This window comes from Agelaius phoeniceus, chromosome 3, assembly GCF_051311805.1.
Source record: "Agelaius phoeniceus isolate bAgePho1 chromosome 3, bAgePho1.hap1, whole genome shotgun sequence".
Lineage (NCBI taxonomy): Eukaryota > Metazoa > Chordata > Aves > Passeriformes > Icteridae > Agelaius > Agelaius phoeniceus.
In genome coordinates, this window is record NC_135267.1 from 109,993,740 (window position 1) to 110,011,312 (window position 17,573).

Sequence of the window (17,573 nt, forward strand, 5' to 3'; positions counted from 1 at the left end):
AAACACACTAAAATTACACTTATTAAGAATAAAGTGTTATTGGAAAAGCCTTTGTATTCAAACTGCATATGTAAAAAATCATTTCCTTTTGACATAAAGCACAAGGCACAATGCTTGCTTAATAGCAAAAGCAAATATAACTTTTAAAAAGTATCTTGGAAAGGAACTTAAGGCCTGAATTTTCAGCTCTTAAACTTAAGCAGAACTCTAAAGAAGCTGCACTTCCATAAAAGTAAATTCCTCTCTATGCTAGTTCAATTTCCTATATGAAGAAGACATAACTTTGCTACTATTGTATCAGATCTGATTTTAGCCCCTCCTCCCTTTTCTTCCTTTCTTCTTCTAAGCCACTGTTTTCTCTTGGTACCTTTCTAATGCCCTTTTCCAGGACTTCACACACTGTATCTGATTAAGAGCTCCTGAGTTACAGTGGCAGCAATATCACAGCTTCCTGCTGCAGGAGGAAATGCTAAAGGCTGCCCCCCAATAGCTAATAAAGAAAAACTGAACAGCACAAACATCACAGCACCTGAGTCAATAAAGATTTTAATGCAACTTTTCAGATAAAGTTCCACAAGGTCTTGCTGCCCTGACCCCAACCATGGAACCTTCCACAACTGAACCAAGCCTGACCTCATGCAAGCATCTGCTTGGTAAGCAGTATTCTAATTTGCAGGATGTTAAGTGACCTATTTTTTTCTCATTTAAGAAGTTAAAAGCCAGCAGTATTTTGCTGTTGTTAAAAAGGAACACAAGCTAGGCTCCTCTACCAAAGCAAAAACAGCTCTTCTGGAAATGCAAGAAGGAAATGTTTACTGAAGAACAGCTTCAATGCAGACAATGTTATTTGGACTAATATTTCCTTAATTGTCCTTCCAGGAATCAGATTCTTGCCCTGGCATCTTATTATAATAAGATATCTTGCAAGGTTATCTTAATTCACTGTGAAAAAAGGGAAGTACTACATTTAGTGGCTGAGGCAACAGCCATTCAACTCAGAAATTCAAACATCAAATTTCTACTTGTCAGATCTGAAAGTTCACCTACTTAAAATATTTTCACTCCAAATTTACCAAATATTCACTGGGAAGAATGCTCTAGCAAGAAACCAGGTTTTAAAACACTTCTTATAATACATTCAAGCATCTCAGTTTTATATGAACACTGCAGGAATATCTGATTCTAAAGCCAAGTTATTATTGCTTATTTACGCAATGAGAAATCTACATGACATTCCAAGTCAACTAATGATAATGAATTTGTTCAGTGCAGTTTCTAATCTTATGTAATCAAATAATATAAACTCAATTGTATTTCAAATACTAAAAAGGAAGCAAAGGGTACATAAAATAAAGGCATTTCAAGAAGGAACTTGAGGAACACACAAGGTATTAATTAATAAAAAATTGAAGACCCATGAAACAAGGCAGTTATGAAATAAATACTGTGTTCACAAAGAGATAATGAAATGGAAGGTCTGCAGAAGACAAAACATGAGACAGATAGTTTCCTTTCCATACAACAAAAAACTTGAGAATAATGAAGACTATCACACAACTACTTCATTTCTGCCTGCATCATTCTGAACTTAATAAAGAACAACAAAATCACTGAAAGTTAATTACCACCTCTATCTTGTTCACCAAATAAACGGCTAATTACACCCTCAGAACCACAGTCATTGAGACAAAAAATTCAGAAATAAGGAATATGGTTTTTTCCTACTTTCCTGATGTTGATTTTGGATATCACAGAAAGTAGTAGGAAAAAGCATTTCCAGCATTTCTCTTCTGAAATGATCAGAAGAGAATGAGTGTGAAATTATAACTTAATTTACATAAAAACAGCTTTCAAATGGGAATGTTTTGTCCTCAAAAGAAGTTATTAAATTCTGTGAGCACCTCTGACTTCATTAAACATTGAGACAGATCTCCTGACAGAGCTATGACTGTTCTAATGTGGACATTTCTTTTGCAAGCACCAAAGAAGTCAAATCAATCTTTATGCAGCAGGAGCTCTTGGAAAGTTCCATCACATTTAGCATCCTCTGAGTGTTGCTTTAAACATTATTACTTGGATGGGAAGACCACAGGTTTTTCTATAGAAAACTTCAGGCATTAATAATTTTCTCCGTAAGAGTTAAAAAGGACCCTTTCCAATCAAACTCTATCTCTTGTCTCTCTCTTTCATTTTCACTTTTAGGAGGGCTTAAACATTTCTGCTTTATGACAACCACAACCATTTCCTACCTCAGGGGGATTACACACCATCTGGCAGAGTGCTCACATCCACCTGCCTTTCAAGCAATCACACCCAGAAGGTGCACAAACTGACATGGATAAGTAGAAACTCTTCATCTGCACATTCCTCCTTTTCCTGAGTTTCCTTTCTAGTACGGGAGAACTACTACCAGCTAAAGGGCAGGTAGGCACTCAGAAGGAAATGAGGGGTGCAGTCCTTGTGTTGCCAGCCTTCCTCAGCTGACAATAATCAACAACCTCCTCTGTTAGGAGGTCAACCATTAAAGGGGGAGGTTTTACTCTAAGCTGAGGGTATAATACATTTATGATAGAACTGTTTCTCATGTCTCCCCTTCTTTAAAATCACATCTCCAGCTATCCCAAGTACCACTCAAGGGGTGTGAAACAGGCACAATGTAATGAACAATGTTTTTATTGGAAAGGTAGCTTAAAGCGACTTCCTTCTATTCTCTGTAAGATTGAAAAACTGACCCAGGTTAGTTAAAATGTTAAATTACTTCTAACTTGGCCTGGTGTCCCTGTTCAGTACCCTGCACAGTGCCACAAGCCTTTGTTTCAGCAGGGAAGAAGGAATGCCTGGAGCTTGGGGAGAGAGGAACAATGGGAGAGAAAAAAGGTCCAAAGATAGATTTGTAAAGACACCTCTGCTGAAAGGACTACACAAGGCTACTGTTGCTTTAGGGGCTGGATTTAGGGGTTTTAAACTCCTTCTGCTTGAATAACACAGAATATACATATAGGTCTATACCCACTGCACAGCTTTCACCCAAATTAGCACTCCCATGAGAATCTCCAAGAAACCATTTGCCTTCTTATTGATGTACAACCAGTGTGATCCACGGGCTCTTGGCACTCCAAGCATCTGTGGGCCTTTTATTTCAAAATGCTTCTAGGTCATGGCAGGCTCCTTTGGAAATCCTACCAATGAATGGTAGTCTAACAGCATTAACCTCACCAGGCCCTCAGTGCAGGTCAGGTGCCACCCTGAGGGCACACTTTAGAGCAGCTGCCAGCGTTTGGACCATCCAAGGTCACAGGGCAGAATGAAGGCCCAGGGAACCTTTGTACCCCAGCCCCTCTTCAGTGGAAAAACGGAGCAGAAACAGCTCACAGAGCTCTCCTACCTTTGTCACAGAATACGTTCTAAGGAAGCACTGGCTTACCAAACACTCACTAAAATAACTTTCTGTCCTGCAGTTTTCTATGTAAAACTAAACCATGCCACATTTCAAAGCAATACATTTTCAGTAACTATCAAAATAATCCGATGTTATTTTTTCCTTATTTTTCTAGCCCTGTTTCCTTCACTCTCAGCACTTTGTAAGGACATCTTCATGTGTGTATTCCACATTATGTCTGTTGCAAAGTTTGGTAAACACTTAAAATACGACGTTGCTTTCTTTCAAACCCACAATGAGGGCTCACTTTACCCAAGGCCAGAGCGCTTGGCTCATCCTTGTGCCAACTCAACTCAGACACACCACGCAATGCAGCTGACTCCCAAGATGGGCCTTCCACCCCTAAATTTTCCACTTAAGCAAATTAATGATCAGTAAAGATGGGATACACCCAGAAGACAGAAAACCACTTATTCAGCAAGTCAAAAATGGATACGCTGGCACTGAAACTTATAGTTGGAAGTGAAATGCATCCTACAAAGGATACCAGATTTCAGCTCCCTGCCGACAGGAAATATTTCAGGGATGTCCCTAAGATGATTTCTGCTGAGGACAAATAGTACCTTCTTCTTAAAAGCAAAGAGTCTGGCTTGATAGGGAATAGACAGTTCTTTTATGCCTCTAATGGATTTATTCCCTTATGTTCAGTATTTCTCAGAAAGGATGCCACTTCCTCAGAGAATTCTGCTGCTCTACATTTTAAGAACTCAAATGTTCCAGTGAAGCTCAGCTGAAATTTTAGAAGCTGATAGAGAAAATCGAAAGAGAAGAATAAGAAAAGTTATCTGGTGGTTTAGAATGCTACAATCCTTCCAACTAAAAGACAGCAGCAACCAGAAATGCAGAAGCACCCGGATGGAGCTAACTGTAATTACACATACTTTCTGGAAGTGGGTGTGTTTATGCTTTGCATGCCTGTCTTTTCACATGCAAAAGACAACACCTGACATGTATGTAACTTAAAGAGTTTGCCCTGTAGTCTTAACTATCCTCCCATAAACTTAACCAACAAAAATAGCAATTAACACAGGTGTTTCATAATCTTCCCAAAATATTTTCTTAGTAAGAAGGTAACTAAGGATTGTTTTACCATTCAATAGAAAAAGACGGCTGTTTAATGTGGGTGTGTGCCAATATATGAAAACTATTTTAAATGAATATTTTTGCAGTGGTCTGGAGGATCATGAGCCTAAACGTTGAACACTCCCTCAATTCAAATTGTCTCTGCCCTGAATCACTGTGCAGCCCTGCACAGAATAAATTGATGGAGGAAAGAAAGTCAAGACGAAAATTATTTAAGCACATAAACACTTATAATTCTGTAATATTCAAGAAGCTCTAATGTCCCAAATTAAATTTAGGACAGAGATAGACTTAGATGCACCCTTATTAAGAGGCTGCCTCTGAAGACAGCACAAAAGGCACCAGCAGAGACAGTGCAGGGGTGTGCAAAGCCAGCAGTGGCACACTGAGTGTGCCCAGGACAAGCTCCTCTCCAGAGGGCATCTTCTGCAATTCTCAGGAAAAATTTCCTCCCATTGCAGCCAGGCCTTCTCCAATCTTTTTTTACTCCCAAGAATTTAGGCAAAACCTAAGAATTTCTACTTTATATAAAACTGAGAGAAGACCTGGTTCACCAATAAAATCATGAAGGTGTTGTAGGAAAAACAATTTTTATGTGTTTGAGGTAACACAACATGCATAAAGAAAGTGTAGCTACTTAGCTTAAGCTGAGAAGAGTTTTACTGCAGTCCACACCTGGATAGTTGATAATGCATGCAAATATAAGCTTTTAACATATGCCATGAAGAATTAAGTAACAGCACAACCTTGAAACTAAAATTAAGATTAATACATGTAGAGACTTTTTTCGGGGAGCGGGGGGGGGAAGAAAAGCAAAGAAAGGTGTTAAAATATATATAAGATAAAAGACAAATTGCAGAACACTTGACACAAGACAATATTTAACCTTGGTCTAAAAGCAAGCATCACTCCATTGGTACAAATTCTAGCTGAAGATATCAGGGTTAGGTACAAGCTCCCCAACCAAGTTGTGCATTTGTGAGAGATACAAATATGCACTTTCTTTCTCATTTTGAACAGCTGTACACATATTTACCTTAGATGAAGTTTCCTTTCTAAAGCTAGCCTTGAGCTGTCAACATGACTTGGTAGTGCCAGTGCTAGTGAATTCCTATCAATGGCAAAAGCTAAGATAGTAAAGAAAAGGCTATTTTGTTTACATTGTGAGCCATCATTTAGCTACCAGGTAAAATGCCACAAGATTTGTTCATAGAAATTAGTTAGTCAGAAATGAAAAATTATCGAAGATTTCTGTTCTGATTGATGTTATCTCAAAAATATTGGATCACATATTTGTTGAAACTGAGAAAACATTAGGAATACCCTAAAAATGGTAGTACTGATGTTATTTTTAGCTAAGAACTTTTCTTTTTCTTAATTTCATTAGGTATCAGGGGATAGCTTCAAAAACACCATGTAATTTATCTGCACAATTTTATTAATACCTAGATTTCTATCTCCTCACTATAAATTCATCCTACAATCCCACAATGCTAGTGCAGAAAGAGCATTCAAATTTGGAACTGAAAACCTGAAATCAAGTAATTTAAGTAATCCTGAGGCTGTTTGTACTTGACATTTCAGAATCTTGGCCAATGTACTTCAGGAAAGGAAAGTGTCTTCCACTTTCAGAGTGGTTGGCACACAAACAGCCACTGCAATCAGCATCACTCCCAAACAAAACTAATTGACAACTGAAAAGAGATTGATGCTAGAAAGGCACAAGAGGAGTGACATACTTCAAAGAAAAACAGAAATCTCATTTTTATGAAGTACAAAAACATCCACAGAAAACCAGAAAATTATCATTGGAGTATACCACTGTGAATGGTTAATGTGAAAATCTATCCTGAAAGAACTGGGGCACTAAAAGGAAACAAAACAAAGCAATCTGCTATCTTACTGTGTGAACAGAACCTTGACCAAAACATGCCTAAAGCACAGTTTCTAGTTCAGTAGCAACAAGGCAGATCAAATCCTGATGCACACTGGCTATTCATCTGAGAAACCACTACTGCAGCTGCTACATTAATCCAGCTTTTAGCACTATTTCCTCCTTCTTCTTCTACATCCTTTGCTGTGTGCAAGGCACTCCCAAAAAAGGATGTGGCCACCATGGTTAAGCCTTCAGGAAAAGAGCATTAGGGGCATTCAGATGATGTGTTTTCTTTTCCTTTCTTTTGCTTTACCAGTTGAAAACATCTTAATAAAACTAACAGTGAAACAGGTCTCATTTCAAAGGCTGATCATTTAACATATACTCAAGTGCTCTTTGCATTTTTAATCTTGCCAAACATGCCTTTATAAACAGGCATTGCATTACAGCAGTACTAATGATAAAATGCCAAAGTGGCATTTAGAACTTTATGAATGTGAAGCTCACTGGCAACACCACAAATCAAACAAAGGACCAAGAATTCATAGAGGCCCCCCCCCCCTTTATTTTTGTTATAAATTCATATGAATAAATATGCAAGCATAATAATTAGCACATTGTTTTCAACTGCAATGCCACTATTTTCATCCCAAGTTTTACACCAGCACCTATTTCAACATTTCCCCTACTGTTTGAAGATGGAAACATCACATCTGTTGCACATTACAAACTAACAGTACTCAATTACAAAGATTTTGATCTGTTTGGAGGAAAAGGTAGGAGGAGTCTGCTCTTCTGCAGAGTTACTACTCCATATGCAGACTTATAGGGTAAAAGACCTTGCAAGACTAAATAGTGTCTCACCAATTCACCCATAAACACATTTTAAGAATTAGTTCAAAATTAAATTGAATGCAAAAACCTTTCGTATCAGGTCCTAGGCAAAAAAAAAAAAACAAAACAAAGGCAGAAAACACACAGTTCAAATCTTCACTACTCAGGGAAAGTACTCCAGGTTTTTCCATGAGACATTATCACACAAAGCTGTCTTCAGCAGGCAGACACAGTTCTTCAGCAAAACTAGCAGACTTCAAACTATTCCAGAAGAGTGATTTGCAGTTTAGCTCCACCCCACCTACAGCCCTCTCATGAGAAGCCAGAATTCCAAAGGAAATAAAACACAGCCCAGTAACACACCAAAACCAACACAATACACGTTTTGGACAAAAAGAACACCCTAAAACCACCCCCACTTTCCCCCCCACACCTTTTTTGCAGTGAAGCAGCCAAGTGGGAACAGTAAAAGAAGGCATGGTTAGTACAGACTCTAATTAAGGGCCATAGATGGATGTATCAAACGAGCTCATTTTGCCAACTTAATGATTCAGCTTAAAGAACTGGGAGTTTTCCTCCTGACTTCTGTCAGAGTCAAGTACATCTGTTGAGTGCATTTGAAGATTCTGCCTCTTGTAAGATAACCTTTTCCTCTGCACACAAGAATTACCACTGAGTTCAGCAGACAATGATCACAGAAAAGATAATGCTAGTTTTGTGGAAGAATCAAACAAGGTCTCCAAAAAAGCTAGAACACAAATGACTTAATATTTTCTTGTGAACCAAGTATATATATATATACACAACAAGGGAAAGGTAAGTACCACAATTTTTAAGTACTTCCATTCATTTAGCTGTCCTCACTTGATTTTAAAGACAACACCCTTAAGTCCAAAAGAAAATGCTGAAAAAAATTTCAAAAAGCAGACAGTGGTGTGTTTTCAGCTTCAGTATAAATCAAATAGATTAATGAAGAAACAGAATTTAAGCTTTCAATAAACCTGCTCTAAGTTGATCACATTTCACAAACAGGTTTCCAGTTTTGCTTTTATAAATTATGGATCATTAACTCTCAAGGACTCCAGTGTGCAAGGGTCATGAGATGCATGTGGAGGCTCATTCAGGTCTCTGACCAGATGTACAAGTTTATTAACAGCTCCAATAACCACAACACACAGAGAGATTGGTTCTATTGTGCTCACTAACACAGCAAGCACTTGTTACCCACTTAAAATCTTCTAACAGGAACTAGTTTCACTCCATCAAGTAGCTCTCCATAACTCCAACAGGAATTTGGAGCTCTACTTACTTACCTGTGAACATAATGCAACTGATGAACTGAATCGATGGCTATCACCATTTCAGCCAAATAAAAACGAGCCATATCTTCAGGGAGTCTGTCCTCAAACTTGCTGAGCAATGTAAGCAGGTCTCCTCCAACATAGTAATCCATAACCAGGTACTATGGAGTGGGAACAGTAAGAGAACAGAGTGAGGGGAAAAAAAAAAATCACAATTTATTGAGTGAATAAAAGACTAAATATTCATTGAAGCATAAAAACTAATTCACTGCAAAAAATATTATGGACATAAAAAAAAAGCTAACCAAGATGCTCAGTGCTCTGAAAACAGCAGCCAGTTCAGCTGCAGTTTAGCATTTAGCCTACTTGAATAATTTTCGTATTTATACCTCCCCAAATACAGTAAGCCTCATGACAAAATAGTATTAACTTCATCCACAGTCCCATCACCAAACATGAAATATTTATATCCTCTGGATTCCCTTATGAAAACAATGCCCTTTGTTAGAAAGCTAAAGGAGTAAAGGTTTTAAGTACAGACCTATAAAAATGAAACAAGTGTGTAAATTTGTAATCTCATTTATGTTGCCCTAATTTCCAAGGCTTTCCCTTCCCTTTCTTCCTACCACCTTCTTTTCCCATTAAACAAATTACTTTGGAGAGCAAAGTTTTTAGATTATTTAGAGGGGTATTTCTAATCTAAAGACTATTTAGATTAAGGAAAAGTCTGAGAGACTTCCAGTGACCCACAGCATAATTCCAGTAACTGTTGACATTACACATGATTCAGGACCTGGCAACATAAAATACAACATGTCACCTTCTCTAATTGAAAGGATGGAGAAAAATATTGATTTCTCATATATTAATGAAATATAAAACTTGCCAGCCATAAAAGTGGATGCAAAGACTTTAAAGAAATCAGAGTCTTTCTGCATTTTACTGTATTTACAGAATGAAATGCCACTTCTTTTAGCAACATAATTAAAATTACTGGAAAAAGTGAAACTTAAGCATGAAATTCAGGATTAATATATTTTAGCCTAGTTTAGTTTGTTTTTAATTATGAAACAGTGCCTGAAAGGCTAAATGGGGGAAAGAAAGAAAAATCAAATTAATTATAGCTAAAGAACTAATTATTAACATTCTAATTTAACACACACTGCTAAAACATTACTTTCAAACATCACTGTGGACACTGTGGATGTGTTAGAATCACAGAATATCCTGAGCTGGAAGGGACCCACAAGGATTACCAAAGTTCAGCTCTTGGCCCTTCACAGGACAGCTCCAAGAATCAAATCACACCCCTGAGAATGAATTTCCACTAGACTCCCTCAAAGTCTTTGCTTAGAGCTCCAGTCTGTTTCCAGGAAGGCAGCCTAACTGCATTTGAAGCAGTGACTCTTAAGAAGACCATAAATTATAAAAAAAAACCTGAAAAGGTAATAATAAATACCCCAATTTGTTTCTTTAAAATTCTGAAAACACAGCCTAAAGGGACTATTTATATTAGTTGCCTTTACATGTTTGCCTTTCCCATTTTCAGAAAAAGACACTAAAATATGAATAAAAAAAAATCTGCAAAATTATGCCAGCTCTAGGGAAGTTGAGGGGCAGGCAGAAATCTTATGCCTGTTTCTTTTCCCTCATATTTTCCATAACAATAAAGGTGATGAACAAAGATTTTAACAGCTTGATACACAATAACGTGGGCATCCTCATTGATTCCAAGTGCATTAGAAAGTACAAAAGGCATTTCCACAAGATTTTAAATCTGTTGATAGTCAAATTTTCATCTGTTGCTTTGTGACAGGAATAATGAAGTTCTTAAATTATGCTCACATCCTTATGGAAGATAAATACCTTCTATTCAGGGTGCTCCTGCACTCCTTCAGGAATAAGACTGATAGTATAAATTTCTTGGTTTTTACAGTTTTAGAAAATGCATTAAGCCTTTGGAAATTCAGATACTGATTACTAAGTGATGCATTGCACAGACATCTCCAAGAGCTGTATTTATTGCTTTGAATGTATATTGAAAAAAAAACTCTTCAGATTCTCCTAACTGATGTGGGATCTCTGCACTCATTCTTCAGCACTTTGAAAACCTCTACAACTCAGCTACTGGATATAGCAAAATAATGAATTTTGACTCTTAAAACACAGGATTCTGCACCTCCTCCTAAATTTGCAAGAGCGACATAGTAGCCTAACAACACAGAAACTTTCAACTCCTTGAATAAGCCAACACCTAAACTGTAACTCAAGGTATTAGGCTGTGCAAATGAAGCTAAATACATGTGTAGGAATTACAGTTAAATCTAAAAATGAAATTTTACATTAAAAAAATTCTGTCAAATATCCAGGTTCTTATAAAAAATAGGGGTTTTTTAAAGCCTTAAAAATACTTTCTAAATAATAATAAAAAATACTTTCTAAATGTACACTTTATAAATCATCCAGATGTATCCAAGTCTCAAACACTTCTCAAAATACTACTGTATGACAGCACCATCTTTCCAAGAGAAAGAAAAAGCATAGATTTAAGAACTCTAAATTCTAGTAGCTGGTGGAAGCTTAACACAGGCATTTAATCCCGAATCACAGATTGATTTGGAATGGAAGGGACCTCTTCAGACCTCATCTGCTCAAGTAGGGTCAGCTAGAAAAGGCTGATGATGACTGTCTCCAGCTGGGGTTTGAGTATCTTCCAATAAAGAAGGGTTTTCTTGTGTTCTGATGAAACTCCATGGATTTCAGGTTGTACCCATTGGCTCCTGTCCTCCCACCAGGCACCACTGGGAGGAATCCAGCTCCCTTGTCTCAAGTCCCTCCATGGGGTGTTTACACACATTGATGATAACCCCCCTCTCCATCCTGCATTTATTTGGGCTGAAGAATCCCAGCTCTCCTCACAGGAAGGATGCCCCAGTGTCTCAATCATCTTTCTGGCCTCCCAACAGACTTGCTCCAGTAGCTCCATCTCTCTTTTGCCCTGGGGAGGCCAGACCTGGACACAGCACTTCAGGTGCAGAGCTGAGAGGAGAGGAAGGACCTCCCCTGACCTGCTGGCAACACTTTTCCTTGAGCCCAGAACACTCCTGGCCTATTTTACTGTAAGAGGGCATTGCTGCCTCATGGCTAAGCTTGTTATGCACCAGGACCTCAAGTAAAGCTGCTTTCCAATCACCTGGGCCCCTGCATGTACTTGGTTTCTCTTATTATACAGCCTAGATGCAGGGCATTGCCTTTCCCTTTGCTGAAATTCGTGAGATTTCTCTCTCTCCAGTTTGTTGAGGTCCATCTCAGGGCAAGCAACAGTCACTGCACAACCACATCTACTGCTCAATCTACACAGATTTTTTTTTTTTTTAAAGGCCACTTGTGTTACACACAATTTCAATAAAAAGCACATGGAGAACTAGTGATGATACAAACTCTCAGTATCTCTTATATTTTGCCCAGCAGGCTGCAGAACTAGCTCCTGTCAGCAGACTATCAAAGATGAAGAACAGAACCTGCTCTGTGCTTAGTGAAAACAAGGAAACTGGCAGGAATAAAACAAATTCTAGCAGGCTATTTTGGAATATATAATATTTTCCTTGAAATGCTCTTAATGATAAGATCAGAATTACACAATACATGAGATTATTTTTACTGTCCACATTAACAAAGCTGGCTGGGAGGTATTTACACCAACAGTTGGACTTACAAATGCAGAGCCCCATTTCTATAAAAATCTACCAAAATCCATGGATCCCCAGGCATCTGAATTGACAGAAAAAAAGCGCAATATAATGGCAAAAACCAATACAGGTCTGTAAGAGTTCCCTGTACAGCACTTTTTGAATTGGACACACTGGGAGGAAAAAACTACTGTGGCTGTACAGTAGATAATAATAAAAAAATTATTAGAATTGTTAATGATAGAGAATCCAAAGCACAGGGCAATAAAACCCAAATGATCAAAAGCCATCAATGCAAAGTTGTTTACTTTTTCAGGTATAAATTCTACCGAAACTGTATCACAATCAAAACATTTTTTAAGTGGGAAAGATTTTATAGAAAATTGGCCACTTTTCCACATTAGTTTCTTTTTGCGAGTCATTCAAAATACTCAAAAATTAAATAACAAAAAAGAGACATTTTAATCTACAACTACAGCTTCCAACTCTTATTTATGAACATTTAGAGGCATTTTTCCTGCTTTATTGTTTTCTGACAGCTTACTGAGTTTAAGTCCTCAAAATAGTAAGTTGTTTCAAAAGAGGTCTACTCCCAATTTCTCTCTGTAAAACTGTAATCAGCATGGTTAATCATGAAAAATTAAAATAGAAAATCTATGTTAGTAAGAGCACTTTCAATTTTACGAATCCAATTAAACTGGAAAGACAAATTATAAGAAAGAATATGCAGATAAGACCAAAGTTTATCAACAAATGCAAAGTGGTTTAGAAAACAAACCTGCCTTCCTGAGGTAATTATAACAAAAATTTCAAAGTTTCTGACCAATCTCCACCCTTCAGAATTTTATGGAAAAATCATAGATCCTCACGTGGTATGTATGGTCCAGCACACAAAATTAACAAATAAACTACTTTTCTGTCTCAAACCACAACCAAGACTCTGCATTTCCACACACATATATATATATAAATATATAAAAGCAACACTCACTAAATAGTTTTCATCCTGGAATGCATAATGTAATGTTGTGATCCACTGGTTATCTCCATTCACTAACACATCTCTCTCTTCTCGAAAACAGGCTGTCTGAAGGGGAGAAAAATAATTATAGACTTTAGGTAAAATATATAAAGAAAAACATTTAGCAAGTTGACTGTGTTTTAACATTATATTTGGGGGGAAAAAAATCAAAACTGCCTCTCAGTTAAAAAGTTATTTATTACACTATCCAAATATGACAAAATCTAAAAAGAAATAGATATGAGAAGTGACCATCTTCTTCAAATTTCAGCAGTTGTACTTTCTCTGTACTGTTAAGTGAGGCAAAGGGATAAATAAGATGTTGCTTCCCATCATCTAAAATGTCAAAATCCTGATGTATCAATAATGACAGGATGTGTGATTAAGACAAAAAATCAATAATGGCATTAGATAATTGTAACTGCTCTAGGAGTCAGAGAGCTGGAATCTGGAGTCTTGTGTTGCTGTTTTATCTCATCATGGTGTTAGCCTAGTTTTACACATGAGTTCTCACACACAGTTCTTTTCATTTGAAAGTAGCTGCCAATAACTCCATGTAGTCATCACTTGATAATCATTAACCACTTTCTCCACACCCCTTGCTCTGGAAAACTAGGGAGAAGCAAATATTGCTCTTGTCAGGTATAAGGTGTTGGTCAGATATCCCAAGAGGTTTCCCCTCAATACACTGGAAAGAAAAACAGGAGGCAAGAGGTGCCTTCATATCAAGTGGAACAGAGGAGGGACAAGAACTGCCTGCAAATGTTTTAATTGTGGAACACAGGTTTGTACGAAACAAAAGAAGGGAAAATGTGAAGAAAATAACTAAGTGCAAAGCAGCAAGGCATGTAATCCAATGAAGGTCCTGCAACTTGCCCTGAAAAAAAATACCTCAGCAGAAACAACTTTGCAGAATAACAGACAAAAACGACCAAATAGATGAAAAGCCAAAAAGAAACTATAGCAAAGAAACCCCATAAACATTTTGAAGGGAGTGAATTCTGAAGTGAATATCACAAGAAAACAAAAAGCACCAAATAACAAAGCCAACACACAATTTTGTTCAGAAAAAAAGAGATCTAAACAATAGTGCAAAGGAAAGAATAATATTGTACAGGCTCTGTTTAGAAGGCAGATGGAGAGTTTGAGAAAAACACAGACCATATTTTATTCCAGCACACTCTGCTCTTCACAAAGATGTTTGATAATTTTGAACCCTGCTCTGTCTCTTCCATCTCCGAGACAGCGAAGTTAAAAGGAAATTCAAGCCTTTGCTTTTTATTTTTTCAGTTTGATTTCCAAATCCAATAGGACATGAGCAGACTTCTGGCATGGCTTTTGCTGGTTGTGAGATTTGGAAAGTGAAGAATGAAAAGTGAAACATCATTTGAGATTGAGATATGCACAAGAATACATGCAGCAAAAACAGAGCAGCAAGTAACTCCTTCCTCCAAGCAAATAAACCATCACAAGTCCTTTTTTTGGTGAATACAGTGAGTAAGAACTATGCAGACCAGGAAAAATTAAGATGACATACTTGAATCATTGCACAATGCAGGAGATAAATCAGTGAAATTTGAGAAAATAGCAAGACATACTTCAAACAAATACCTTCAAAGATTATTGAATGAAAAATAGACTTGGGGTAGGAGAATGAGCATGGATCATCTTCAGAAGCAAGAAAAGCTGTTTGACGCTTCAGCTTGATTTTTCTCCTTCCTTATTTGTAAACTCTTGACATATTTCAGAGAGAAATAACTACAAACTCTTGTTTTCACAAAGATAAATAACAGGTAGTTTCTCTACTTGTTATGACACAACTAATAGAATTGGTTACTAAGAGTTTATGTAATTCCACTTGTTTTTGCCATGATTTGACAAAAGACTGTGCATTCCTTGAGCACTCCAGACACCCACCTCTGGGCAGCATGCCTAGAGCTGAAGCAACAGCTACTACCACAGTAGATCACAGCTGAGAGTTGAAGAGGCAAAACAAAACATCCAGCAACAACAAAAAGAGACAGTAGCAGTGGTTCTTTTAATTACTGTAACATGGCTCAGTCGGGCTTTTTTAAAATTAAGCCTTTTTTGTGCCTTCCATTATTCCAGCATTACATTTCATCTTCCCTAGGCATTCTCCTTGATCTGTTGACAGAGACCTCCAGAGGTCATCTGATCCAGCTCTGCCACAGCAAAGCCAACTCAGTGCCGTGGTCGTATCTCTCCTGTTATCGTGGCCTTCAAGCAGCAAAGAATGTGACCTGCTCTGCTGTTGGGTGCTCATGTCCTCACAGCTCAGAGTCAGCACCTCCTGGGGATGCTGACTGCTTCCATGGTGCCTGGTACTTGTCCTGGTCTCTCCTGAGCCTCATCTGGCACCGGCACGGCACACGTGTAACTCTAAGTGACTGTCAACGCTCAGGGTAACGGGGCTGGGGGTGTCACAGCAAGATGTCACACACTTCCAGGTACTCCTTGTATCAGTAACATTCCCAGCTCTACATCCCATCTCAACAGTGGCAAGTATTTGGAAAATTTATCCTCTGTTATTATACAAAAAAAAAGAACACTGACTTTGCAACCTGTGTAATTTTACAGTAACAAAGTTTTTGCACTCAGAGCTTGCAGTCCTCAACCTTACTCTGGCATTCTCAACCCTCTTTTCAGTACATACTCTCCTTCTGCTTTTACAAATTACTCCCACTTCCCACACTCTTGACACATATGTTCATTAACACATAGAATATGCATATATATATATGAACATATAGATCTATCTATATACTTGTGGTTTTGGACTGCATGATTTTCCTGTGTATCTCATGTTAGTGCAGCACACTGCTAACAGAGCAAAAATGGGTCATTTTCCCCATCAGTAGTAAGAAGAGCATTCATGAATGTTTAAAAATGACAGGTTACAGTTGCTAAAGGTCATGCTTTATAATGCATTTTCACTCCAGATGGTTCTCTTTCCACTATATACCCATGAGTTACAAATACATGGAAAAACATTGCTGTAATTCTTTTTAGGCTAACGGTTCAGACTTTCAGAAATTCAGCTGGACCCATGGGAAGAGTATTTTTAATACCTTGCATAGAGAAAAATTTTTGAAACCTATTTATAAATGTATGCTAATGAAAAGAAACAGTTTTCAAACTCACTTTAAAAGGGTACATTTAAAAATAGAGTGGAGCTTTATTCCTGGTCTCTTCTTTTTCAGTGAAATAATAAAACTTACAGTAATGACATTTGTCTTGGAGAGAAATACCTCTTTGTATCAAGACTACTGCCAGATTGCTCAGTATCTGAATAATTTCTGGATAAAAAGGAAACACATTGTGCACATCTAACCACAATCTGCAAGCCATTTATACTTCTTAATGTGATAACATTTTCATTAAAAGAGACAGGATGTGCACACATCAGAAATTGGCTTTAATTTGTCTGAATATATTTTTTTAAGAGTGTGATGGTTTCCCATTGATCTCACTTCCTACCAAGATGTAATTAAAACATAAATGAGGAAATCAGAATAAACTTGGAAGCAGTTGAACAGCAAGGCAGTCTGAGAGCAGCAAAGTTGAGGTCTCAAATAAAAACTATATATTTATGAGTGTATTTTTAGTATGCATAGATGAAGAATTTCAAAGCAAATTAGAGACTTAGATACATGTTCCATCTAAAATTAACACACAAGTATTCAGGTGCAGGCTGCATTTCATAAGCTTCCTTTCAAAGGAATCCAGGGGAAATATACCAAGGATTTGTGAAGAGCAGAGTTGTACAAAGAAAGTAGACAGCTAAGGCAAAAGTAAGGCTGGTGAAGGAGCTGCTCCACCTTTTTCAGACACAAAATGGACTCCAGCTATAATGAGGAACTTTTTATCACATATTTTTGCAGATGAACATTTTTAGAAAACAGGCACTCTAATTAATTTGAAACTTTTATCTTTCTGATTTTTCAATCCGCTCGTTGGGCCTTTACTAAGTTCTAACTACTGAGAAACTAATTGACTTGATGAGCTATAGCTCAGCAATTACCTTCTTATAGCTCAGTAATTACCTTCCACCATGGAAAATACCAGCTAAAGACTACATTCCCAACTGGAACAAATGCATTAAAAGATCACTTGTGCAGTTGGTAATTTTTGGACAATTACAGAAAAGGCCTAATGTCAAAAACATTCAGCCCCACAGAAGTCAAGATTCCAGGACATTTAAACCCTTCTGATGAATTGCTTTAGGCTTATTTAATTTTTTTTTTATATTGCCAGTAAATAGTGAAGCACTTCCTCCATCACTCTAATAAACATGGAGACTTGTGGACAG

General features: G+C 37.4%; 1 protein-coding gene across 10 annotated transcripts in view; it reads right to left on the reverse strand.

Annotated features, from left to right (window-relative positions):
- The window catches only part of CDC42BPA (CDC42 binding protein kinase alpha), a 182,946-nt gene that overhangs the window by 100,876 nt on the left and 64,497 nt on the right, over positions 1 to 17,573 (reverse strand). For all 10 annotated transcript variants that reach the window (XM_077176144.1, XM_077176143.1, XM_077176142.1 and 7 more), the window contains exons 5-6: positions 13,214 to 13,309; positions 8,546 to 8,694 (exon numbers count right to left, since the gene is read on the reverse strand). In XM_077176144.1, the coding sequence (XP_077032259.1) occupies positions 8,546 to 8,694; positions 13,214 to 13,309 (245 nt within the window). The remainder of the gene's footprint in view (positions 1 to 8,545; positions 8,695 to 13,213; positions 13,310 to 17,573) is intronic.